General features: G+C 48.4%; 2 protein-coding genes across 3 annotated transcripts; one reads left to right on the top strand and one right to left on the bottom strand.

Annotated features, from left to right (window-relative positions):
- LOC122370825 (zinc finger protein 335-like) lies at nucleotides 1-19,874 on the top strand. Of its 2 annotated transcripts, none has more exons than XM_043346759.1 (6): nucleotides 1-30; nucleotides 6,927-7,024; nucleotides 7,220-7,444; nucleotides 7,663-10,194; nucleotides 17,342-18,307; nucleotides 18,847-19,874. In XM_043346759.1, the coding sequence occupies exons 2-5, from the start codon at nucleotides 6,944-6,946 to the stop codon at nucleotides 17,426-17,428; spliced, it is 2,925 nt and encodes a 974-aa protein (XP_043202694.1). In that variant the 5' UTR covers nucleotides 1-30; nucleotides 6,927-6,943; the 3' UTR covers nucleotides 17,429-18,307; nucleotides 18,847-19,874. The 2 variants fall into 2 exon arrangements, with proteins under 2 accessions (XP_043202694.1, XP_043202693.1); XM_043346758.1 differs by having other exon boundaries at nucleotides 6-30; nucleotides 17,342-18,314; nucleotides 18,851-19,874.
- LOC122370826 (extensin-like) lies at nucleotides 19,343-26,451 on the bottom strand. The gene is made up of 3 exons (XM_043346760.1): nucleotides 26,048-26,451; nucleotides 20,220-20,889; nucleotides 19,343-20,006 (listed from the first exon to the last, which is right to left on the bottom strand). The coding sequence occupies exons 1-2, from the start codon at nucleotides 26,051-26,053 to the stop codon at nucleotides 20,248-20,250; spliced, it is 648 nt and encodes a 215-aa protein (XP_043202695.1). The 5' UTR covers nucleotides 26,054-26,451; the 3' UTR covers nucleotides 19,343-20,006; nucleotides 20,220-20,247.

Genomic DNA, 26,451 nt, shown 5'->3' with positions numbered 1-26,451 from the left:
ATGTAGATGTTTACGACGCGCGCGTAACTGGTGAGATTCGGACCTTGGATGGGATTTTTGTGATTATGAGGAATTATAGCTTTTTGTTTGATACACAAGCTGTCTATTGCAAATATGCAGTGTATCCTTGTCTGAGAATCGCTTTATGTTTGTTCGTTCAGCGTAGAACAGCCGTAAACCAAAATTTCAGTAGTGCGTCACTTACGTCTGTTTTCCGGCTGGCGGCTCGTGATGCCTCACTTCAGTATTTTGTGCATGTTTTTTTTTGCCATGTTAATCACAGATATAATGATATTCCATAGAACATTAAATTCAGTGCTGTCTTATGATCAAACAAGATCGTTCATAGGGCAAAGGCTGATCTTGTTATGCCATACTTGAAATTTTGATATCTCATGTCGTGTCCGTAGAAATATTTGAGGAAATCAGCTCGTGACTTACCAGGAAAATAAGCTTAAATTGGAGCGCTCTTATTTTATGCTCCTGTAACAGGACTGCCTCCTATAGGGTCCTGTATATATAAAGTATCAAAAAATGATGCTGTTTTTGGAACTTTTCTCATGAAATCCACTTGGACTGCCTGCAAATTGTTTTCCCACCCTGAAAATTTCATGGCTGATAGACAAATGAACAAGGAAAAGATTGGACCTGAAATAATGCTCAACTCCCTATAGAACATACAGGGCGTTGCAGGTAAATCCGACACTTGGAAAAAATCGTGTTTATTTGAGTGCTATGCTCACGATGAAAAGTTTGGGCAGTATGTTACATCTCTATGATCAATTGCCTCCCCCAAAACACAAACATAGGATCGCCAACGGACGCCCCTAGGCCCTACGTCTTCCAGCAAGACTCCGCCCTGGCGCACAAGGCCAGGACGACGCAGGCGTGGCTGCTCAACAACGTCCCTCACCACTGGTCGCTGGACTTGTGGCCGCCCTCCTCACCTGACTGCAACCCCCTCGATTATTTCTTCTGGGGCGTGATCGAGGCCAAGACCAACAAGCATGCACACAGTACTGTTGACTCTCTCAAGGCCGCCATCATGGCAGAGTTCGCCGCCGTAGACAAGGACACGGTCGCCAAGGCGTGCGAATCATTTCGCCCTCGGCTTGAGATGGTCGTCGCCGCCGACGGCGGTTACATCGAGTAGAAGTGCAGCATATGACTCGAACTGGTGCTGAATAAAATGCCAGACCTGTGTGTGCAATATTCATGCTTTCATTGCCGATTTCGTATTTTGCCTCTCAAGTGTCGGATTTATCTGCAACACCCTGTACTAAAATATGACTTTAATAATAACACGGAACAAAAATGATAGACGAACGCGTTTCGGCTAAATCAAGGTATATAAAAACACTGGGCTAAATCACCGTCATCAGCGTCTAAAAAGGAGAGCCAACGGTGAGAAAAGGAGAGCTGATGACGGTGATTTAGCCGAAACGCGTTCGTCTATCATTTTTGTTCCGTGTTATTATACTTGTCTCAACTGAAATACAATATGACTTTAAGCAACTAACTGAACTAAGAAATATGCCTATTGCCTACCACTTTAAATATAGTGCTATGAAAGTGACCATCCCACCTTAAAGGAAATAGTTCACTTTCACGAAATTATTTTTTTTGCAATGGATTTGTGATTTTTTATGTTCAAAATGATCAGCAAAGAAAATAAAACCTTTTTACAACAAAAGATTATTTTCTATATTTTTGATATAGGAAGAACTTTTAAGTTTCTGTAAGGCACACGCGATCCAGTATGAAAAGAGCATGGGTCCCGAAAATTCTTCAGAAACTAGAGAAATTATCGCGGCCACCGGCATTTGGGCGATCTGCTCGTGCTTTTGTTACTGGAGCGCCTCACTGGAGCGAATTTCTCTAGAGTTCTCGTAGATAATTTCTCTAGTTTCTGAAGAATTTTCGGGACCCATGCTCGTTTCATACTGGATGCGAATATATGCAAGGCACACATCCTCAACGCAAGACACATTTTTCGGGACGAGAAATAGAATATCTTTGCCTAGGGTGATCGTTGGGCTGTAAAAGCTCCTGATTTATGCTCGTCTCAGCCCAAGCTACAGAACTGCTATTCCAGTTCAAAACCCATGTTAACCCTATTCCTGGCGGGGGGGGGCCTCAGGAGCCCCCCCCCCCCTGAGGTTTTTTGGTTATTTCTCCCAAACGCGTTGAGCTAGGAAGCTCAAATTTTCTGACTTTTCCTAAAAGGCTTCTACGCAACATGTCTGAAAATTTTGAGTTGATCTGACCTCAGGTCAGGTCACCAGAGGCGGTTTGGTGACCCTACCTCAGAAAAGTTTGCAATCACGCCAGAGCTAGAGTTTTTGACCGATCAATTTCTTCTCTTCAGGGTTTAGTTAGGGTACCAGTATGTGCAATTTGTATATCTCGGAATTTTGATATCGGTGACCTAAGGTCAGGTCAATTTCGCGACCTCCCCATTATAAGTCAATGGGGGAAAAATCAACTCCCTGTTTTCACCACTAAAACGGGTCGGAATGGCCCCATATACCATACATGACTTCATATACGATCAACCTTCACTACCTTGAGGTCTGTTTTGCTGTTGGGCAGCTGTGAGGTCATGTGACGTCATCAAAGGTCACCAAAGGTTTTTGGCCAATAACTCCGTACAGGAACAAGATACAGACGCGTGGATGGTCTCATTGTGTTCAGCTCGTCAAGACGCATCGAATGATATACATGATGACCTCGAGGTCACGTGACCTGAGGTCAACCTTTGACCTTGACCTTTCGAGGTCAACATATATATCATTCGATGCGGATTGACGAGAGGATCACGATGATGCCCTTAGTTTGTTCCTATCTTGACTAATTCGAAAGTTATTCGAGAAAAACTCTCTCCATATCTAGCGCCGCCATTTTGACTTTTTCGACCCCTGTGACGTCATCTTTGACCTGACCTGAAAATGACCTTTGTAAAAATTGTAGATCTTGGCCGTGCGTATCCGATGCCGTTTACCGCTTGTCGCTATCTTGCTTCGTTCTCGAGATCTCAGGGGGGGGGGCCGAATCGGCCCCCCCCCCGCCAGTTTCTTGTCCCGGCGGAGCCCGCCAGGAATAGGGTTAAAAAGTGAACTATTTCCTTTAACATTAGTTTTGAGTTGAGGCCTGAAAATACCAGTTTGGGCACTCACAACATCGAAAAATGCTTTAATTCGGAGATATGGAATTTCAAACTTGCAGTTTTCTGATTCTAAGGGGCTAATGCATTGGAATATCCCCTTAGAATTTGTGACGTCAGCGGAGATCTAACGATTTTTAAATCTTTTACTGAAACCGAAAGTAAAAGATTTAAAGGTAGTGTGCCAGCTTTCCTGGACCATATGGAGTTAATGGCCCAGATAAGGAGAACCGGATTTTTAGAACTTATCCATACCTTCAAAACTCATGGAAACGTCTTAAATTCTTCAAATTTTGAGTACCCCAGTGCGAAATTCGCCCCGACGGGTTGTCGGTCGTACCCCAACCAGGGTTGGCAGGGGGTGGCAAAAACTGGTTTTTGCCAGTGGTTTTAACCGGTTTAAACCGGCTGGCAGAAACCCTGGTGGCAAGAACTGGCAAAAACTGGCTAAAACTCAGATGGCCAAACCTACAACTTTTCTAGTTGGGAATGGATTTGAAATGTACAAATGCATTTCTGGTAGTTATATAGATGCACTAAACATTCTAAAGCTGCCTCATTACTTATCCCTGCTTAAAATGTCTATGCATGTCGGTAGACATCCACAACGGAACGTATTTCCATGTAGGGGAGAGTGGGGCAAGACAGCCACGGTAAGTAAGGTGCCATGCGGTGCCGTGCGCATCAGTGGCAGATGCCCCTTCGCACTTCTGATTGTTCAGGACTCACCCAGTCACCCTTGCACTGGCTCATTTGTCACCCCAAAAGGCATCTTACTAGCTCCTTATGGAAAGCCCATGAAAATGTTTGAGTTATGAAGCATTTCAATGGTCAATGTCACTTCTGTTTGAAAGCATAAAGCTTTCACCGAATTCTCCTTAAAATGCTTCATGTTCAAATTCATGTCCAAGCATAGCATTGTGATATTCCTTAGTTTTTGCCAGTTTTTGCCACTTTTTGCCGGTTAAAACCGGTTTAAACCGGCAAATGGCATAAACTAGTTTTTGCCGGCAAAAATGCCAACCCTGACCCCAACCACATTTCACACCACTATGAACAATAAATGCACACACTGAAATCGCTATTACCGATATGCTCATCCAATCAAGTTTCGATAAACCCGTTCATCATCATCTCCTGCGGTTTCGAACACGCCTGTTAGGTGGTGCGGTAGACCGCGCCCAAAGCCAGGGCCCCGGTAACGTGAGGTAGCCGAGTCGGGGCAGCGTGCGCTGACCCAAGCCGGGGCCGCGCGTCCTCCCGGTGTCATGTGATAGCCCGGGGCTGCCCGCGGGGATGCGGTAGACCGCGCCCAAAGCTGCGGCCCCGGCTTGGGTCAGCGCACGCTGCCCCGACTCGGCTACCTCACGTTACCGGGGCCCTGGCTTTGGGCGCGGCTTCTGCTCATACTTTGTGGTGCGGTGGTGGTGCGTCGGGCCGCGCGCTCTGACTTCGGCCAAGAAAAATGCGTCAGCTGATCATCGTCATTTCTGCCACTTGCGTGTGGTGAAATGGGGCCATAACTTAAGAGAGAGAGTTGTCTACGATTAGACAGCTGATAACTCATTCCCGTACGTCGTAACTCTATAATGACCTTTGCTTATTGTCACATGTGCGCCGCATTCGCGATTGTTGCCGACGCCTGTTTGCAGCTCAGCCCACTACAGTTGTTATACATATCGAAAAACCGATAAACTTTTAGGCGAAAAAGGCACTATTCCAGGCCCATTTTTGATTTCTTTTGCGATATTAGGTAAAAACAGAAGCTTCCTATCCTAGGAAAAATAAAATGGGAAATCTTTCAAAGGTGGCACACTACCTTTAAAAGTCTTGCTGTACAAGTGGCCACCGGTCTTAGGTAGGACGGCCGGTTTCTTTTGCGTGGCGTAGTTAGGTCGCCGCCCGCCTCGCGAGGCCGGTAACGTAGGTTACGGCCACTAAAAAAAAAAAAAACACGTTTTACCGATGGTTTTAGAACTCAAGAACAGTTTTGTGGCTTGAGCTGAGACTAGAACAAATCAGGAACTTTTTTGGCCCAATGATCTCTGTAACCAAACTCGTTGACTGAAGTTCAACACATCTATCATTTTTTAGGAAGGAATGCATTCCCTTACAGGAGAATGTCAAAAATGCAGCTGCCATTGGCAGAGGCCAATAAGCTAATCAGTATGCAGCTAGTTTGAACTATAATAGTCTGTTTTTATTCAAAAGGCATTTGGCTCCAAGTACTTTTTGACTTAGCACACATTTTAGCCAGTGAAAAGGACAAAAACTGATTCTGAGAAAATTGAACGTTGCCTAATTTTAGCATGTGCATTATTCCTGATTAAATCCCATACGTGTGCTAAGTGCTTACCTACTGCCTTGCATCTAGATACTAGAACAGTGGTGATGTCATGCTGTCTAACTTGATTTGCGATGCAATGTATAACTACCCTAGGCAGAACTGCTTCTGAACTCAATTCTAACCTCGGTAACAGTGAAAAAATAAAGTTTTCCTTACATTTGTTGCAACTATGTGCCATCATCCTGACATTGGCCTGGGCATGGCCTGGGTGCCAGCCAGCTGCCATGAGTGATTTCAGCAAAGTAAGCTCATTTTTGAATACACAATTTCCAGGTTTTTACCGTGCATAATTTGAAACAGAATCTTTTACAATACCAGCAATGCTAGTCTGTCTTGCTGTCAATATTTGAGTTTTAAGATAAAAAATTGATGGATGGATAGATAAGTTCCTACTTCCTATTAATAAGAAACATCCAGTGGCGCGGGAACGGGGGGGGGGCTAGTGGGGGCTGAGCCCCTCCAGCTTTTCGGCTGGGGGGGGGCTCAGGTCAGGTCACCAAGGGTCACAGGTCAGGTCACATGAGCCCAACTTTACTAAGGTTGTGTGATGCATGCTTTATGGCCAATTTTTCATTTCCAACTCAATGGTGTTGGTTATAAGACTATCAGGTACGGCTTAGGTCACTTTCTGGTGAAGTTCAGGTCAAGGTCAGGTCAAGGTCAGGCCAAAAAAGGTCAAACTTTAAAGTTGATAGTTTTGCATAAAATGGGTATTGATTCGATGCAGCTCGTCACGGGGAGTCTAATGGTGGTCTTTGTTTTGCGCTACGGGGTCTAGAATTGCTAAAAATTGAGTTTGAAAATTTGACGTCATCAATTTTGAACAGTTTTTTCGCTATAACTCCGCCAAAAAAAGAGGTATCAATCTCAAATTTGGTATGTGGATGGAAGGCGGTAAGGACTATCACATATATTCCGGTTTTTGCGAAATTCAAAAAACTTTTTGGATTTTTCGATTATTATATAAAAAAACTATTTTTTGATTTTTGGGGGTCCAAATCTGAAAATTTCAAAAATCTGAGATAGCAGTTTTGTAGCCCTGTTGATTCTACAGCTTTTATGTTTTAATCATTTTTCTGTATTTGCAAAGCTTTAGGCCTGACAGCTCTTCCCGCAAAACCTTTTTTTGGGTCGAAAACGGCAGAACATGACGTCACTCTGACGTCATTTCCGGCCAACCTATAATAGCCTTTGGAAAAAGTTTTGGTCACAATGTGTAAAATTGATGTCCGGGAGGGTACTGAAAGTTTGGTGACGATCGGCGCAGCGGTTCTGGAGATATATCGAAAAGTCTGGAGGGGGGGGGGGGCAAAAAATAGCCCCCCCCCCACCAGGTCGCGGGTTAAGTGTCATCATGATTATCTCTGCCCACAGCCATTACCTACTTGTTACCATACAATCCACTCTTGTCTGCAGGTAGCATTGTCTGAGTGATGGACGGAGGCACGGCGCCCAGCTGTGGCGCAAATCAGACACTGGAGCACCTGTCTTTGTCGACAATTCCTGTTACCCAGGTGAGGAGCTCTGTCCAACATGGGGCCGAATTCACATCATTGCTCCTCCCCTAGGCGCCTCTCCTCTTTTGCTTTTTCCGGGCGAACGATAATATCACTGTCGAGTCGACGTGACCCTAAACCCCTCGCCGGTTACTTGTTTGACTGAGTTGCTGTCTGCCTGTCGCTGACGTGTGCTCTGGCTTCTGTGTACAGCCGCCGTCTGCGACCCCTGTGCGATCGGACGGGCCCGGCCCGCGTGCCTCCCACCCAGTGTCCGTATGTGGGCCGCCGCCGGCGCCGGCCGCGGTGGCAGCGACGTCCCAGCAGCAGCAGCAGCAGCAGCAGGTGATGGAGAACAGGGTGCTGGGAGAACTGCCGGCCGATCTGTTCTGCGGCGGACCCGACCCGTCCCGCATCCCCGGACTGGTCATCGAACAGGTGAGTGGTCTCTGTATCTGTCTTACAAATGGCCTGTTCTGTATTCAGGAACCATCGGTCACCATTAGCGTCATGAATGACTATCCCAGGTGCAGATAGGTGCAGAGTGGCAACCGGGGTCCATGAGAAGGCGTGGTGCTATTCCTTAGCCGCTGTTGTCTGTATCATCGCTGACTTCTGGAGTTCAGTATCGCTGACCAATGTCCGTGTATCGCCAGGTATCTGTGTCGGTGGACTCGTCCAGCCGCGAGCCGCCGCCGCCGCCCAGTGAGGAGGTCATTGTGGTGGACGTCGACCTGGGCACGCCAGTCAGCGAGACGGGCGTCGGCCGGCCCCTGCTCCAGTTCACCACTCCCGTCTCGGTGCCCTGCTCCACCGGCGCGGACGGCGGCGGCGGCCAGCCGGAGGCGCGGCCCGGCCGGCGCGGCCGCGAGCCGGCACTGCCGTCCATGGAGACGCTCCGGCCGAGCGGCGGGGTCACCCTCACCCCGGTCTCACTGCCGGCCGCCAGCCGCAGCGTCGTCACAGCCGCCTCCGTCGCTGCGCCCGTCGTCCCGGTCAGCAGTGAGCCAAACTACGACGTCATCATGTCTTCCTGTCTGCCCAGCGGGCCGCTGGTTCAGCTCAACAATGCCGACCTGGAGGTACTGCCGCTGCCCGCCTCGCACGCGCCGCTCGACGTCACCAGCTTCTGCACGGACTCATCGGACGGCATCGGCTCGCCGCCGAAGCTCGAGCTGCTCAGTGCCGTGCCGCTCTCACTGCCGCAGGTGGAGACTCCCCTGTCGACGGCCGCTGTCGTCTCGTCGGCGCCGTCAGTGGTGGTGAGCTCGGCCGGCCGGCTGCCTCCTCCGTACCCACAGCGCGCCAGGGCGGCAGCGGGCACCGCGCGACTCTCGGCCATCTGCCAACAGCTAGTCGAGCGAGTGGAGGCGCACAAGTGCTCGCTGTGCAGCTACGTGTCGCTCCAGAGGGAGGATGTTACCGCGCACTTGCTGGCCAGTCACCGGCCAGAACTCGAGCGGCGCCGGTCGGGCGAGCGGCGTCGCACCGCTCGCTCTCCGCCGTCGCGAGTGGTCAGTGCCACCAGCGTGGCGCACTGTCTCGTCGACGCACACGGCAGGGTTCGTGTGCAGCCGCGGCCGGCGCCACAGCTGGAGGTCCCGGTAGTGGCCAGTCGCGAGATCAGCCCGGATCCGCTGGATATCGGCCGTGTTAGTGGTGCTGTCAGTCCGACTGAGCCGCGGTTTGACACGGACTCGGGGATAACCGACTCGGACGACCTCGAGGTGACCTGGATGGGTGGTGGGATGACGGCGACAGACGATGACCCGGAGCCCGCGGAACCGGAGCCCACAGAACCAGAGACGAACGGTGTGGATGGGACAGTAACGGTGCCGGTGTCGACGGCGACAACGACGGCGTCGGCGTCGGCGGCTGAGGAGGAGGAGGACGAGGACGACCCTGAGTCTGGTCCGCGCGAGAGCCGCCGCCTGCTGGGGATAGTGTCCTCCATGCAGCCGTCAGTGCTACAGGGAGTGCTTGCCGGTAAGAAGAAGGGTCGTCCGCGGGACTCTCGCTCGCTGGGCATTAGCACACTAGCCGGTGGTAAGGGACGGCCGCCGCAGCGTCAGCTGGAGCGCGCGCTGGGGCTGCTACTGTGCAAGGAGAAGGACTGTGGTGTTCGTCTGAGAGACAGTGAGAAACTTGACCAGCATCAGCGCTGCCATCTGTCGGATAGTCCGAATGAGTTCGGGTGCACCGAGTGTAACCACACGACGAAAAAGTGGCGTCCTATGTCGCTGCATCTGTGGCGTGAGCACCAGATCGAGTGTGACCTGTTCCACTGTGATCGGTGTAACTACAAGACGGCGCGATACTCTCAGCTCATCAATGTTCACATGCCGACGCACGGCCAAGTCCGAAATTATTCCTGCGTCACGTGTAACAAGGCGTTCAAGACGGCCAAGCAGCTGCAGAACCACCGAGCCAAGCACCGGCACAAGCAGGACCCGGCATACATCGAGTCGTGTCGGTGCAACATCTGTAACTCAATACTCTCCGACCGACGTGCTCTGGCACTACACAAACAAATGGTGCACGAAAAGAAGCGGCAGTTCCAGTGCAAGGCGTGTGGCCACGTCTTCAGCTGTCGCTCCTCGCTGGTGATGCATGAGCGGCAGCACTCGGGTCAGAAGCCGTTCGTCTGCGAGCACTGTCCGTACTCCTCCACCGACCACAACACGATGCGCCGGCACAAGATGCGACACACGGGAGAGCGGCCGTACAAGTGTCCGCACTGTGACTACTCTTGCATCCAATCTACCACATACAAGAAACATTTACGCGACAAACATCCGGGCGAGGCGGTTGATCTCATCTTCTCCTGTCATGTGTGTATGTTCAAGACGATCCAGCGCTCGGCGTACGTCCGTCACATGCAAGACCATCCGGACGCGGGCCCGCCTCCGGATAAGCCCCCCGGTCCTCAGCCGGCCAAACCGCCTGCCGCCGGCTCTCAGCAGTCGGCGCCGGCGCCGCTGACGCTGCTCCAGCCGCAGGGGGAGCTGCAGCAGCACGTGGTACGGGTGCAGGAGGCGCCGCCACCAGCCCAGCCGCCGCTGCCGGTCGTCTCGGCCGGCTCGCTGAAGATGGCGCCGGTGGCCGGCGGGCTGACCACCGCTACTGTGTACCAGCTGGTACCGCAGAGCGGCGGCCGGCCGCCGGTCATGACCACCGCTCAGGTGCAGGTGAGTCCGACGCCGCGCCGGCGGGGGGGGGGGGGGGCAGGGCGAATGGGGTAGGGAGAGCAAAGCTGCATGAGGGGTGCTTGTGAATGAAATGACCTTAGTGACGGAACCTTGATATTTGTCCAGTTGTAGTGTTGTGAGTGTCTTGATTGGAGTGCCCTTTAGGTCTCTGGTTATCGTCTGTCGACTGCAGGTTGACTCTGTTTTGACAGCAGACACTGATTAGTCTGTAATTTATTGGCCATTGGTGCCTGGTGCATGCGTCGCCCAGACAGCTATAATACTCAGCATGCGAAGGCAGTAACTATTAGTATGAGTATAGCCCGGTAGGTGACTCGTAAGTCGCGTGGAATTTGCCTGTCCTTGGGCGAATGTCCTCGCTAAATTGGCCCGCCCCTCAATGAGTATGCTGTTCTTGTTTTTTTAGGAGTATCTTGGATGTATGCGTACCTTCTAGCAATTTCGAGTGCAACAAATATTTTTTAACGCTGAGTCACTTTGTTGGGCATTAGTTGTGTATTGTTGGTCGAAGCCTTGAGAGCAGCACCAAATCAGGGTTCCCGCAGCACTGCGCAAGTGCACTGCACGCAACGTAATGCATTTGCATTTAATGTGCATTAGATTAATCTAAATCTAAAGCAGGGGCATTCCACGATAGATCGTACCATTTTTTCCAATTTGACACCCTCATCTCTCGGATTTTGACGAGAATCGGTCTCAGGGGTTATCAGGGGCTCTGAATCCACCTGTCACAATTTTAGGCTTATCAGATAAATATTTTTTTAGTTATGGAGTATAATATTTTTTGGATCTTGCTTTGCAGCGCTCAGTTTGGCGGGCTGCAACTCGAAGACAGATTATTCAAATGCCAAATGTTATATACATTGAACTTGCAATGAAACAGAGATTAATATGCATTTTTGAAATTTTGAAAAATACCCTCTTTTGATATATGACATATCGAGTTTTCCTTTATTTGTATTTTTTGGACTTTGGGACCGAATTTTTTTTTTGAATTTTTATTTCCTTTAAAAAATGTTTGGCTCATTGTTAAAAAGTATGCAAAAAATTAGGAAGGTGTTCTTTCTATAAATGTATTTATTTTGCGTCACGATAACGGTCTCAAATAGTGATTTCGGGAGGGGAGCTTACAAATGGCGTGGTAAAGTTGCCTAGTGACATTACGGGTTGCTGATATTTCAATTAAAGTCCGACTCATCTGAAAAAAAAATAAAAAGAGGGTTCATCCAACCCTCTTTCCTATAAGCACGGTAGTGAAAAAGGCTGTTTGGTTCTGTCATTGTTTTGGACACCAATGACCATAGCTGTCCGAGATGAAAGTTACAGGACGCATATATGGTGTCCTCCAGAGGTCTCACAACTTGTATATCTGGGAATTTTTAAAGGTCATATAAGGTCAGGTCGGTCACGTGACATCACTGTTGTAAGTCAATGGGGAAATATAAAAACTGTTATTTTGGCGCCGAGTATGATCTAAAACTATCTCACGTACATGGTATCGTGATTTCATGCACTCCTTGCAAAGTCCAATGCTTCACTTTTGCATTGTTAGCCTTGCGTGACGTCATTTATGACGTCATCATCATCATCATCATCATCATCATCACGTCACTAGGGTCGTACGAGTTTTTCGTCAATAACTCCCGATCAAATTAAGCTAGAGAGTCGGGAAAGCCACCAATAGACCCGGAAAGACCTTCCGAATCGAATGATATGCCATATGATATCCTTTGCCCAGCTTCGTGACCTGAGGGGCTCTGACCTGACCTTGACCCGAGGTCAACTACTTAAGTTGATCTCACCCAAACAAAAATCATATCATTCGACGCACCTGAGCTAGGCGAACACAATGATGCCAAAATCGCGGCTCTGCGGCCATTTTTTTGCGAAGTTATTTACTAAAAACCGAACCCGTAAGTTCAGTCACTTAACCTGACCTCAGACGCTACCGGTTAACCTGAGACCTTAAAATCGGGTACCAATCGCTGCGACTTGTAACGGCACACACGCTCGTTTTTTCCGCGAGGCTCTAGCTCTATTAGAAGCGAAACGGCGTGCTGGGTTCGTATTAACCCTCGCCGGCACAGGCCATTTTGAGTCCTTCGACGGCACAAGGGGGGTTGGTACGACCCCCCCCCCCCTCGCGTTTGGCCCCTGATTGAGCTAGAGCTTCGCGGAAAAAAACGAGCGTGTTGCCCGTCACGAGAGGAAGCCGATGATACCCAATTTTAAGGTCCTAGGTCATCGGGTGACCTTCCAGGTCAGGTCAATGACCCGAAAACCGGGAAAATCGGGACCTGTTAGAAAGTCGTAAAGTGTGGCTGCTATGTGGTTTTCCGGGGTGCTGATCACGAATATCGTGTTAGTTTTGATCAGAGATGATGTCTTTAAGCATTTAGACCAGGTCGGGTCAGGTCAGGTCAGGTCAACCGGTACCTAGGGGTTGTGACGGGTATTCGTAATACGTGTCAACCGCCTCGGATAGCTTCGTAACATGTTACGAAGGCACCAAAACTACTTCGTAAATGTTCAAATGGTTGCTAAATTCGAATTCAGCTCCAAAAACTAGCCTAGAAACATGTAAAACTCGAAAAAGTGAACCGAGGTCACCCGAGGTCACCAAAGTTCAATGATCTGACCTGACCTTCAGGTGAACTTGACACCCACCCTAATGCATGGGAGCAACATCAAATCACATGTTTGAACGTTTGAAACCACGAAAAGCTTGCAAACGCGCGGCTAATGCGAGCCGACATACGCCGAATTGCGATTCCGGCCAAACATGGTCTCGGAAAAGAGGTCACAGGTCAAAGGTCATTGGGGTCAGGGTCATGAAATTTTCAGAGTAGGTGTAAAATTGATCAATGCGAGGGTACTGAAAGTTTCGTCGCAATCGACCGCTTTTTACGCGAGTTATTCACGAAAAACCTTAGGGGGGTTGCATCAACCCCCCCCCCTGTGCCGGCGAGGGTTAACCCCCTCGAAACCCATTTTCTTTGCGGGAAAATGAGGAACTTATAGAAAGAACACCTTTCTATTTTTTTACATGTCGATTTGCAATGACATGAAGTTCATTTTGAAAAAAAAAAATAAAAATGTGAAAAATTTTGGTCCCAAAAGTCATTTAAGGCAAATGAAAAAAGAATACGATTTGTGTTCAACAAAGAAAATTTTTCTTTGGAATTTTTAAAAAAGTTATATTAATCATTGACTCATCGCAAGCTTAGTGCTGTTCACCGTTTGTTGGTTGCTTAACCCGTTCTTGAGTTATAGGCCATCAAACTCGCCGTTATAAACCGAAGTTAAAAAAAAATGTAATGCAATATAACTCAAAAAGTTTTGATCTGAGAAGTCTGATATTTTGCCAGGCGTCTTTGGGGCCTATGATTACCCTTAGATCCGATTTTCATTAAAATCTGAGAGATGAGGGTGACGGGCCTGGTACGATCTATCGTGGAATGCCCCAGCAATCGAACAACTGAGTGTCAACTGCTTTTAACGTTGCTACCTCCGGCAGCTTACCTCGTTTAAATTTGAATGATATTGGACATCCGTGATCCTGGTGTGGTGTCCAATTAAATGTTTGTTTTATTTTTAAGGACCCAAAATATTCAAAGGTGTCGCAACAAGCTCCCGTCCCTCCTCTTTGTCGTCGAAATTGGATCCATGCAGCATCACGGCACTAAAATTTTTATCGCAAAAAGTGTTTCACCTGCCCTATTTTGTTCGCCAATTTTTCCACAAGTTATAAGAGAACTCAAAAGGCTTCAGCAAGTCTGCATCACTGAAACATACGCATTCATCATGCAAAATGCAAATCAGAATAGATATAAACCCGCGTAGTGCCAACTGCCAACTTTCACCACCTTTTGCAACAGTCAGGGGGACCACTGGCGCTCTCTGTGTTGGAAAGGTGTCGGACATAATGTAGGTATTGCTGTATATGCATGAGCTCCTTGCCGGCTTTAGGTGCAGGTGACTGGCACTGCTGGTGAGTGGTGAGCCTGGCCCAGTGATTCTCGCCTCAGTAGCCGCTTGCCGGGCCTCTGTCAGACAAAGCAACCTGTAATGCTGCAGACCATCTCCTGACGGGGATGGTCTGCGGTTGGTGGGAGCATCCGTAGTCAGTTGAAGTCAGTTGAGTGGGACAGGCCGTGTCCGGCTTTGAAGGGCACGTTAAACTTTGGCACCTAAATTCTCCCGTTACCTGGAATTGCGCGATCGGGCGGTAGGAGTCGGGGTCTACGCAACAAGCTCTGCTTAGCGTGGGCCTCGGCTCTGTCAATCCGTCCATTCAAACATTGGAACTAAATTTATATATATAAAAAAATGTTCAAAGCTGGTGAATGCCCTACTGTTGACTATTTTCTGAATGTCTTCGTCTTTTAATTTGATAATGATGTGCTGATAATCGGTGCAAAACACAATGACTCTCATGAGTCCATAATAAGTTCGGATATGTTCCTTTGCCTGCATTGGCTGAGACTGCGTTCCTGACACAAATGGTCACCGTCGTGATTTCCTGGCCCAGAAACTTATATTGTAAAACACATTCGCCACTCCTTCCTCATATGAAACTACTGGAAAACCATCACGCGCACGTGTGTAGACCAGCTATTGGTATTCTTCGCTGCAGACCGGTACTCTTGGCACGGTGCCAGCAGGGAAGTTGGCCACACTGCGACATGTGACCTCCCGGGACCTCAATCCGCTCTCAGTGGGTTACTGGCCTCTGGCCATTAGTCAGGAAGGTGATTCTGGCCCGTGGCTGTGAATGAAAATACAGTAAAATTTAAAGCGTGTATTTGGTTAGTTGGTATAGCAAATTTCTTACATACAGGGTACGCAAAAACTTCTAGCGCATTCATGCATTTCGACAAACAAATGGAACCAGAGCGTATACATTATACATACATATATTTAACACAAACACCAAATTAAATTGATTTGCCATGTCAAGCCATATACTTTCACTCACCTCCCGCTCGATATAACCCCCCTCAGTGGCGATGGCTTTCTCCACACAGGGACGGAAAGACTTGCATGTTATGATGGTGTTAGTGGTGTCCATTGCCTCCCGCGTCTTCACGACGTGTGCCTTCAGGGCCTCTAGATTGAGATAGAACACTCCCTGAACCTCCTCCTGCAATACGCTCGAGATGCGTTAGTCCAGGGAGTTCAGGTCGGATGACTGGGGGGGGGGGACATCTTCCTTACACCAGGAATGGGTTTCTCCCTCCGAGCTCCTCCGTTAGCTTGTTCTGGATGGAACTTGCATTGTGGGCGGGTGCTCTGCCCTGCTGGAAAACGAAATTGACTTCGGAATACTTCCTCATAATCCATGGAATGACGTCACTGTCGAGCAGACGTTCATAAGTCATAACCGTCCTATTTATCTTCCCATCGGCGTCAATGGAGACGCTTGGGCACTTCTTGCCGTCCGAACTCTGAGCCGTGCGTTGCCTTGCGATGGACTGAGACATAGCAGTCACATTCTCAGGAGTTTTGACTGAACGTGACTGGCCTGACCTGGGGACATCTTCCAGGGTCTCTCTTGTTCGTATTTGGGTTTTGACACGCTTAATTGTTCGCATGGGGGCTCCACATTTCACCGAAGTCTGCTTAACGGTCATGCCCGATTGGGCCGCCGCCGCAGGTGCCTAGCGACAAGGTGACCTTTAGCCTGTATTTTGATGACTGCTCGTAAATGATCGGTCTTGTTTGACCTCCGGCTTCGTAGAAAGGTCACCTAAGGTCACGCGTGCGGGTATTTGTTGCCCGAAATCCAACCACAGCACGCGTAGGAGCGCTTAACCCGCGCATGACTGGGGTATTTGCATTTGTATTAGTCGCTGTTGATGGGCAAAAAAATTATAACGGAGGAACAAGAAGTGTCATGCACCTGTTGGCACTTCGCCAGCAAATTGCGTCACTAAAGAGGTGGCGCTAAAAGGTTTGGCTACTCGTCACTTGGAAAAATCGCGGTCCGGTATCCCCGGCTATATAGACTGTACCGCATACCTTCGTGTCGTGCGGCGCAGTCTACCACTCCTTCCATGCGCCTCACGCCATGACTGCTTCAGAACGAGTCAACCACCTTCAGTGAAGCCGCTCACTTTCTCTATAGCATAAAGTTTTATCTGGAAACAGGCATTCGATGCAGATGCACCTTGTTTTCTTTTGCCTCTCTAAAAGTATCAGCACCATGACGTTTTCAGTTTTTTTTTTTTTTTAGCGCTGCCCTAAAGCACATGGAAACTTTTTTATCTGCGCAAACAATACCTATGGAACGAATAACTGTATTTTCTGGAGGTGATTTAGTTACATACTGCATCACTGGTGGATGCAGAAAAGGTGTTTTGAGACCCTGCAGGGGCATACTCAAAGGTTCTCGCATTAACAAAAATGGACTCCGCTTCATATGTTCTTATGTAATATTTATTACAATCGTTTCCAAATAAAACTTGCTAAGTGTTTTTTTTTTGCAATGAAAATGACGGAATTTCGTCCATTTCGAGCGCTACCGGAGGGCCAAATGCTCCAGACGGTCAAATGTCCCCTTGTAATCGTTTATGTACAGTCCACGGCATAAGTAATGTGCGGTTTCAGTCCTGGGTATGTTCTGCTTCTGAAGCTTAGGAATGATTAGCCAGACCACAATGAAACTTTGAATGTAGCTAACCTGTACCGTTACCCTTGCAGCTGCAACTTTATCTATTGACGTCTTCTTTTCGATCACTCCGCTTTAAAAAAAAATCGCCAGTCAAAGCCATCCGTTGAGATTGGTAAAACCGCACATTACTTTAGCGGTGGGCTGTAATGTACGGTATGGTGCGTGTAGCATATATTCTATTGCAAGTACAACTATAATCGGCATGCCTCTGAATCATTCAGTCTTGTTGCGGCAACATATAGGCAACATTTTCGTCGTTTAGTTACGTTTAGTCGTTTAGTCGTTTAGTTTTTAGGTTTAGTTACCTTGTTACGCTTTGGATTACCAATCAATATTTCCCCATAATTGTCTTTATAATTATAATTTTGTATATTATTTGTCCCATATCCCAGTATGTCACCCATCAATGGGTTCGGACGACCATGTGACCCGCGTGCTCTCCTCTCTTGACAGGTGGTGGCGCCTACAGCATCGGTCGGCCGGCCAGCGAGGGCCACACGCGGCTCCCGTTCCGCTGGTGCCAGGAGGGCCGCGCAGTGAGGAGGTATCGCCGTCCGCTGGGTGATCGGGGTGTCCTCAGATGTGAGTCAGTGAGGGGTCCGCTGGCCGGCTGACGGCAGCAGTTATCTCGGTTTTTGACAGTGTCGTGATGAGGTGGCATAGATCAAACTGTGTATTGTATATTACTTTTTTATTATTTTCTGGTTCCAGTGTCAGTTTTGTGTCGGGGTGGGTTGTTAGTGACACTGTGGCTGTGTTATATATGTGTCAGGTGAACTGCCGTACTGTTCTGGCAGTGGCCTAGTGAAACTCTGGCTAACTGTGCGTTCTATGACGGTGTCACAGCTGTTTTGGAGTTGTTTATGTTTTTGAAGTTGTCTTTTTAAACCGTAGTCTCGAGGACCGCGAATTTCATTTCCTGCTCAAACTTTCATAAGTAAGATTGTAAAAATCCTTTTTCCTAGGGAGACATTGTATTTGTCAAAAGGCTTGCTTTACAGCTGAGGAGCTTTTTCTCGGTGTATCTTATTCCTAAGACACTTCTCCTCAGTAATTACTCAGTTTGCCACTCATCGTAGTTACGAAAGAACTTGGTATAATTTTCCCCTATAATTATTTGTTAGTTTTATGCCATTATTACATACCAGCATCAGATCGTGTGCCTTTGTTGTGCTTAAGCTGGTCTCTGTTTTCTTTGTTCTACCGATACCAAGACATCTCACGTGTTTATTTAGGTATTTCGGTCCATGCAATGAGACGATATCAAATATTTACGATGTGCAGCTTGGTGTTTCGGGAAGATAGTCGTTTCCTTTTGTAAACATGTGACTGCCGTATCATTGTGGCTCATTTGTAGATAGTCTCATCTCGCGTCATTTTCATTGGGAAGGGTGTGCCATGTTCTATAGTTCGTTTTTCTTAAAGGAAATAGTTCACTTTCACGAAATTATTTTTTTTGCAATGGATTTATGATTTTTTATGTTCAAAATGATCAGCAAAGAAAATAAAACCTATTTATAACAAAAGATTATTTTCTATATTTTGATATAAGAAGAACTTTTCAGTTTCTGTAAGGCACAGGCGATCCAGTATGAAAAGAGCATGGGTTCCGAAAATTCTTCAGAAACTAGAGAAATTATCGCGGCCACCGGCATTTGGGCGATCTGCTGCTGCTGAATGTCCTTATTGATCAGTACGAGAATTTCTCTAGAGTTCTCGTAGATAATTTCTCTAGTTTCTGAAGAATTTTCGGTACCCATGCTCTTTTCATACTGGATTGGAATATATGCAAGGCACACATCCTCAACGCAAGACACCTTTTTCGGGACGAGAAATAGAATATCTTTGCCTAGGGTGATCGTTGGGCTGTAAAAGCTCCTGATTTATGCTCGTCTCAGCCCAGGCTACGGAACTGCTATTCCAGTTCAAAACCCATGTTAAAAAGTGAACTATTTCCTTTAAGTTCGACCCTCACTGTAATCGTCTCTTTGAACACAGCACGAGAATCGCTGGCTGAATTACTGAGAAAACTGGCTGGCGCACATTGATTTCACAGACGATTAATTTTACTCAAAATTATTTCTCCCTGGCTCTTATTTTCCAGACTGCTAGCTCGTATTTGCCTTTATATACAACCCCACAGGGATAGACGTCTTGTCAGAAATTATAAATGAACTGATCAATAGATCGCACGGCGTTTAACAGAACGGTATATCATCGGTGTTAAAAATCTTATTTGGAAAATATTATTCATGTCTCCAGTACAATGTGCGCTAACCAGTTTTCTAAGTAATTCAGCTAGCAATTCTCGTGCTATGTTCAAAAAGATGTTTACAGTGAGGGTCGAACTTAGAAAAAACGAACTATACCAATATGTAGCCAGTCGTGTCGTCAACCCACCAAGTATGTTTTTTTGTGATATTGGTGGCTGCTTTTCCAATTGAGAATATTCCGTTTTGTTCACACACATATATTATCCACACCGGTTACACGCTCGTCACATAATGATATCACACGATGAGTATTGTGAAATGTGCGAACTTTGCGCAGTCTAGGACTCGCGTATTGCCGGCATGTTCTGATAAATCACTTATAGCTAGTTTAACAATGACACTTGAAGCCACTTGCAAAGAACATAACAACCAGCTTCCCGTCGGCCCGGCGCCGGACCTCCAATGTGCGGATGAGTTGGAGCGTTTCACAGCGGCGCTCGACTGATTTCCTATCCAATGTTGATGCTCACTGTTTTGATTTATGAGTTTGGCCACACGGGCCGGCCTGAAGGTGTCATGTGAGGTGCGTTTGTGGCGGGTGGCACCGGGCCGGGGAAGACACTCAGGTAGAGAAGAGGGCCCAGCCGCTGAGCAAGACAGCGGACTGGGTGGCATGGCGGCTGCGCTGCGTGCGGATTTCGTGGGACTGCCTGGCGGTCCCTGAGTACAAGTTTTTGTAATAAATGTGACTGGCCGACGCCAGCTCCCTGTGATTTGATGGCTGTTTCGAGACGAAATGTCAGAGCGGTGCGGACGCCGATCGGCAGCGCAGGGACCGGTCGCCCGGCAGTTTGAGCAGATGATGAGTCGATCCGATGCGGCTGCGAACGCAGCGCTCTCAAGATCTACCGAGAAAGAGAGGAAAAACACTGTTAGTATGGTTCACAGGATACACAAGGAAAATCAACATAAAGCAACCCAAAGATCAAACATCATCCCAACAATCAGTCAAACCGTGCGCTACACCATTATTGATCTGCCACAGCTCAGTGATCAGTCTGGACACCACACTCCGCTCCCTCCCACCCCTCCTCTCCCCATACCCCACCGACACGCACCTCGTCATCTCACGCGTCGTCGCGTCGATCAGTAGCTGGAGTACGAGTCGCCGGACGACGGCGCGCCGTACTCGTTGGAGGGCTTGGGCGCGCCGTAGCCGGCGGCCGGCTTGTGGCCGTGATCGTGGCCGCCGTCGCCGTACCCCTTCTCCTTGGTGTGGAGCACAGGCACCTCGTAGTGGACCTTGACCGGCACGGGCACCGGCCGGGCCACAGGGTACGGCTTGGCGACCGGCACCGGCCTGGGCACGCGCACCGGCACCTTCACCAGCGTGGGCGACGGGATCGGGATGGCCACGTGCTTGGGGAAGAACTTGAGCGACGGGATCCAGATGGGAAGCTTGCGAATCACCGGCCGGATCTGGGGGCCCTTGAAGCTGAACAGCGAGTTGAGCAGCGACTGCTTGATGCCGACAGGACGCGGACGGTAGTGGGGCTTGGGCTCCTCGTAGTGCGGCTCAGGGGGTCCGTAGTGCGGCTCTGGGGGACCGTAGCTCGGCTCCGGGGGTCCATAGCTCGGCTCCGGGGGTCCGTAGCTCGGTTCCGGCGGTCCATAGCTCGGCTCCGGTGCGCCGTAGCTCGGCTCCGGTGCGCCGTAGTCGGACTGCGGCGGCGCGTAGCCCCCGGTGTCAGCCGACGCCAGCGCTACCACGGCCAAGAACAGGAAGACCTGCGGCAGACGGGACCTCGGTCAGAGAGGGCGCACAAAAACGTGGCCAGGCTCGGACGGGACACACAGTGGGCGGCTGATGCATTTGGCGCCGGCCAAACACCCTCCCCTCGACAACAACACCGCTACATTAGCCGTCGGCGTGACTTGTTAGTATGGGCGGCGGCACTCCGGGATGAGCAGCGACCCTGACCCGGTGTGGTGACATCAGGAGGCTGAAAGGGCGGTCGGCTTTCATCTCAGCACCCTTGATGCTTCGGTGGCGGCAGGGCATCTCATTCCAAGTCGGAAGGATATCTCACGTTTCTGACTATCGGTATGGCTACTGCCTATTCCCCACCACGCTGCAGTATGCTAATGCATCTCCGAAACGGCTCGCTGAAGAAAGGGTCGGGCTTATCCTGGGCGGACGGCTGCAGCCGTGCTTGCGTCACCGCGCCTTGCGTTGGCAGGGTCACCCATGCCCTATGACGTTACAGCGGCGACTCTGGGGACATTTACATCATGACTTTCGCCCGACGCTGTTCCGGGTAAAGGGGTCGAACATACGCCGGCTTGGCATTGTATGCATACGGGGACATCTGCGCGGAGGCACTCCGCCAGAGAAAGCCGAATGCATTTGCACGATTTCTAGCAGATACATGCATTGATAGCATGAACTGAAGTCGGTACTGGGGACCGCATTGAGCACAAACTTTCGCTAGTGGATTTAAATATCGTGCGAGTTGCAGTGAACCTCGCTTTACACTAGGTTAGTGGTACACCGGGTGTGCGCTGAGAGTCCGCATTCCACCTCGAGTGCTCACAGATAATATCCTACTTTTGAAATTTGCATTCGAGGCTCAGCATGGTTTTATTGACTCCCTAAGTCCTGGGAGAAAGTATCGTTTTATGTTATATTTTTCTCTCATCAGAAGGGAGTTGCAGTCGACAGGTTTTGTTTTGTCATTTTAATCGGTCCCATGTTGACATTTTTCGATCGATCCTTTGCTCAGTTTCATCGGGACTGAAAAATTAAATGGTTGATTTAACCAGGGTTCGAGTGGTTCCGGCGCTCAATATATCTCTTGTCGGGGATGGTTTTCGATTGGTGGGAGCACTCGTGTCTTGTAACCATTTAGGTCAATAAGTGGGACGGCCTTGATGGGTGCGCTTATCTTTGACATCCACACTTTTATCATTGCCTGGGATTACCCGATCGGACAGGTTTGGTCGGGACCTGCGCGACAAGCCTTGCTTAGCACGGTCCCTGACTCTACCAATTCGCCCATTAGCTATTCGGAAAGAACAATGTCGTAAGCCATGGTGTCTGTTTCACAAAACGCTCATTGACATTGCGATGTTAGATGACATCGCACTACAGTTTTATTCTAGCAAGGTTTTAGTTTTTTTTTTTTAATTGTCCGGATGGATGAACAGGAGGCTATTGGACTGGGTGCTTCGCTAAGCAGTGTTTGTTGCGAATGACACCACGAACCCACCTCACAGCCTTGCCCGCGCCCGGTTCACCGGTGATAATTTGGATCGAAAGTTTAACCCTCGCACGACCAGGCCATTTCTCATAACACGAACGACCAGGGGGGGGGTTGTTACGACCCCCCCCCTGGCGTTTCGAAACGGAAGGTCGTAGAGCTTAGCGGAAAAGACCAACGGATTGCTCTCAACGAGATCTCGCGATTGGTGGTATATTTTTTGGTCCTAGGTCAACATTTGACCTACTTTTGACCGGTCAAAGGTCAAATTTTCGGAAAAATAGACTTTTTTCAACTTTCGGCGGCGATTGCGGCAAAACGGTGGGAGATATCGACTTGAAACCTTCACTATCGTGTTCCTTGATCAATTCTCTATCGTTTGGTATGTATTTCGTTTCCCTAGCTCTAAAAATGGCGCGTTGGGAGCGCCGGAAGTCGGCAAGGTCACAGTCGGCGGCAGAAATTCGAAAAATCAAAATTTAAATTTTTGAAATCTGATTGTATTTTTGGATTTGGGAGGTCCATTTGCTCCCTGTAGAAGCTAATATTGCTGCATATTCCCATTGAGGTGACAAGAATTAGCAAAATAGTGGTTCGGGCGCTTTTCAAAAATAGTACCGGACGCTGTTCCTCTTGTGACGTCATAGCTCCGTGACCTGACCTGACCCGGTCAAATTTCTTATACCATATGATAGCCAATACTTGCCCCAACATGCATGGGAAGTTTCATCACGATCCATCAACCGATGTCCGTACCACCGGCAGGAAACCTCGGGCGTTGGCACTCAGTTTGTGAAAATCCGGCCGGAGGCTGTACCTCTTATGACGTCATAACTCCGTGACCTGACATGACCCGATCAATTTTTTTTCGGCAAAAGATGCGCAAAGGTTGCCCCATAAGGTACCCAAAATTTGGCGGCGCTGCGCGCCGCCGTTTTTGCACTATTTCCGAAAAACCTCAGGGGGGGGGTTGATACAACCCCCCCCCTAGGCGTTCTAGGGTTAACGTACCGCAGGTAGACGGCGGCACGAAATTTGAAGCTATCCGGAATATCAGGAGAATTTAAGTACATTTTAAACAAAATTGTAACTCTTGGTAACTCTGGTAACTCTTGTACTCAATGACATGTTGATGGTAATATTTTTATAGCGAGGTTTTATTGTACTTTGAAATCGTCACAGATTATCCGCTAATTGATTTGAGGCGCTATTTACTTTTTACTTGAATATATCTCTAGTGATATTTTTATTTTCAGATACATTGAGCGGGCAAAAAAGTCGAACGATTTATTTAGAGTTCGATGTCAGACTACTTTTTTGCGCTGGAAATTAGGCAAAAATAACTTTTATGTATGCCATTTGCATACGCATTTAACGTCAAAGGCTAAAATGGTCGCCCTGCATGTTCTGAAGTCTGCAGCTTTATAAGTAATAAGTATACGTACGCCTTAAGTTTCAACCTGTATCTTTTGGCTTTTCAAGCCCTTTAGCCTGTGCATTAAGTGCAAACTCTATTTGCTCACCAGATGGAGCAATAATAAGACATTTCAGTTTAGTTGTTCTAGATTATTTCATCTCCTAGGCACTGCTACATTACATGCTTAACCCTCGCATGTGTGCGGCGTTTTCCAGCTTCTAATGTGTAGGGGGGGGGGGGTCGGTTGGACCCCCCCCCCTTGCCGTTTGGCCCCTGATCGAGCTAGAGCTTCGCGGAAAAAACGAGCGTGTTGCCCGTGACGAGAGGAAGCCGATGATACCCAATTTTAAGGTCCTAGGTCATTGGTTGACCTTCCAGGTCAGGTCAATGACCCAAAGTCGGGAAAATCGGGACCTATTAGAAAGTCGTAAAGTGTGGCTGCTAAGGGGTTTTTCGGGGTGCTGATCACGAATATCGTGTTAGTTTTGATCAGAGATGATGTCTTTAAGCATTTAGACCAGGTCGGGTCAGGTCAGGTCAGGTCAACCAGTAGGCGTTGTGACGGGTATTCGTAGTACGTGTCAAACGCCTCTGACAGCTTCGTAACATGTTACGAAGGCACCAAAACTACTTCGTAAATGTTCAAATGATTGCTAAATTCGAGTTCAGCTCCAAAAACTAGCCTAGAAACATGCAAAACTCGAAAAAGTGAACCGAGGTCATCCGAGGTCACCAAAGGTCAATGACCTGACCTGACCTTCAGGTGACCTTGACACCCACCCTAATGCATGGGAACAACATCAAATCACATGTTTGAACGTTTGAAACCACGAAAAGCTTGCAAACGCACGGCTAATGCGAGCCGAAGTACGCCGAATCGCGATTCCGGCCAAACATGGTCTCGGAAAAGAGGTCACAGGTCAAAGGTCATTTGGGTCAGGGTCATGAAATTTTCAGGGTAGGTGTAAAATTGATCAATGCGAGGGTACTGAAAGTTTCGTCGCGATCGGCCGCTTTTTACGCGAGTTATTCGCGAAAAACCATGGGGGGGGTCCATCCGACCCCCCCCCCCCCCTACACATGCGAGGGTTAATTCGCCTTAGCTGGACGTTACGCCGGTCAGTCAAGCTTGCAATTTTTTAATTTTACGCATACCTAGATACATCTGATCTCTGAAGCTCAATTTCGAAATTAACCTGATCAAGACAAATGGTTTTTAGGCACTAGTTTTTTAATTCAGATCAATTCAATTGGATTAATGTTACTTTATACCCCTTAAACCCAAATCATCATTATCAACGACGTCTTGTCAAATCAAAAGGAACGTTTTGTCTGACATTGTCGCAGATATATCTTTCAGGGAAGTAAGTGATTTTCATTGAAACTGATAGCCCGCGATACTTTTGGTTTGCGATGCGCTATTTCTTTGCTAGAGCACTTCGAGAGCTCTTTCTGTACCGGGCTGTATCATTCAACGATAATAAGTTTGCATGAACAATATGAACTATGAGCTTGAATCGTCCTGTTTTGTGAAATCCTTATATCGCATTTTACTATAGAAAAGTTCGAAAATACACAGATATAAAAAGAAGAAATCAGTAAATAAATGTGCAAAGATGAGTAGGTAAATACCAAGACTACATGGGAAGTTGTGGGAAGTTGGATGGTAAATTTATAGAAATATACCAGAAGAGGCCAAAGAAACTGATCAAGAGATACAGGCATGATCCGTCACGTTATAAAGTAACCCGATTATCTTAGATATTCGAGGTACTTGATATCTTTAATATGTTTTATATTTCAACATTTGGATTTGATTCACAACATTTGTCGTTTTAAAGTTCTTAGAACTTAAGACCACTTTGGCTGAACTGAACATGGCTGAACATTATCAAAAATATGTGCTGATACGTAACATCACAATAGCTAGGCTGAGCAGCTGTGCTACTCAGTAATAAAACATTTTTGTTTTGCAAACTTAGCAAAAAGAGGTGAAAATCTTCGCCAAATTTATCAATGCACTGGCTCAAAATAGTGCAAAGTGCACCAAAAAATGTACAAATTTGGAAATTTGCTCAAAAGTTCAAAATGAATGTCAAAATTGCACAATATGTAAAAAGTGATTCCTCTATCCACTGGCAGCGGTGCGCGGCCGCCGGGTCAGGGCGGGTCACTGCTTGGTCCGGGTCGCACCGTCCACACATCAGCCGCGCTCCACGCACTGTTTCCCACCGCGGGCCGGACACCGCTGGAGCTCACTGGCACGCACCTTCATCGTTGCACGCCGGATGGATGCACACTGGTACCGTCTGCACGTGGAACGTCCGATATATAGGCGACATTACCATAGGGGGCACTTTCACTGGCGGCCGCGTGCACAGGACGGCCGCGGGGTGCGCTGCGGTGCAGGACAGGGCGGCCGGCGCGGGCCCCTCTGCCGGCGCCGCCCCTCGGCCGCCGCCCGGCCGTCGTCTCTCTTCGAATCACATCCGGTAGCGCGTCCTCCGACCACGTGCCTCTCCGTGGCTGGGCGCTGATTACGGGGAGACGTGGGACGGTGGCTGATCAGAACTAAGGCACCCCACTGTTGGTTTATGGTTGTAAATGGTGTGGTGAACAGATCACTGACAGAGCAAAAAATGCTCGGTCACGATGCTGCCAGGTGGCGACTCT

This window comes from Amphibalanus amphitrite, unplaced genomic scaffold, assembly GCF_019059575.1.
Source record: "Amphibalanus amphitrite isolate SeventyFive unplaced genomic scaffold, NRLGWU_Aamphi_draft 001171F_arrow, whole genome shotgun sequence".
Classification (NCBI taxonomy): Eukaryota; Metazoa; Arthropoda; class Thecostraca; order Balanomorpha; family Balanidae; genus Amphibalanus; species Amphibalanus amphitrite.
This window is presented reverse-complemented; position numbering and strand designations above follow the sequence as displayed.

Coding starts and splice junctions, on each gene's coding strand:
- LOC122370825 (XM_043346759.1), top strand. CDS start 6,944: ATGGACGGAGGCACGGCGCCCAGCTGTGGCGCAAATCAGACACTGGAG. Junction 7,025..7,219: donor CGACAATTCCTGTTACCCAG/GTGAGGAGCTCT, acceptor TTCTGTGTACAG/CCGCCGTCTGCGACCCCTGT. Junction 10,195..17,341: donor TGACCACCGCTCAGGTGCAG/GTGAGTCCGACG, acceptor CTCTCTTGACAG/GTGGTGGCGCCTACAGCATC.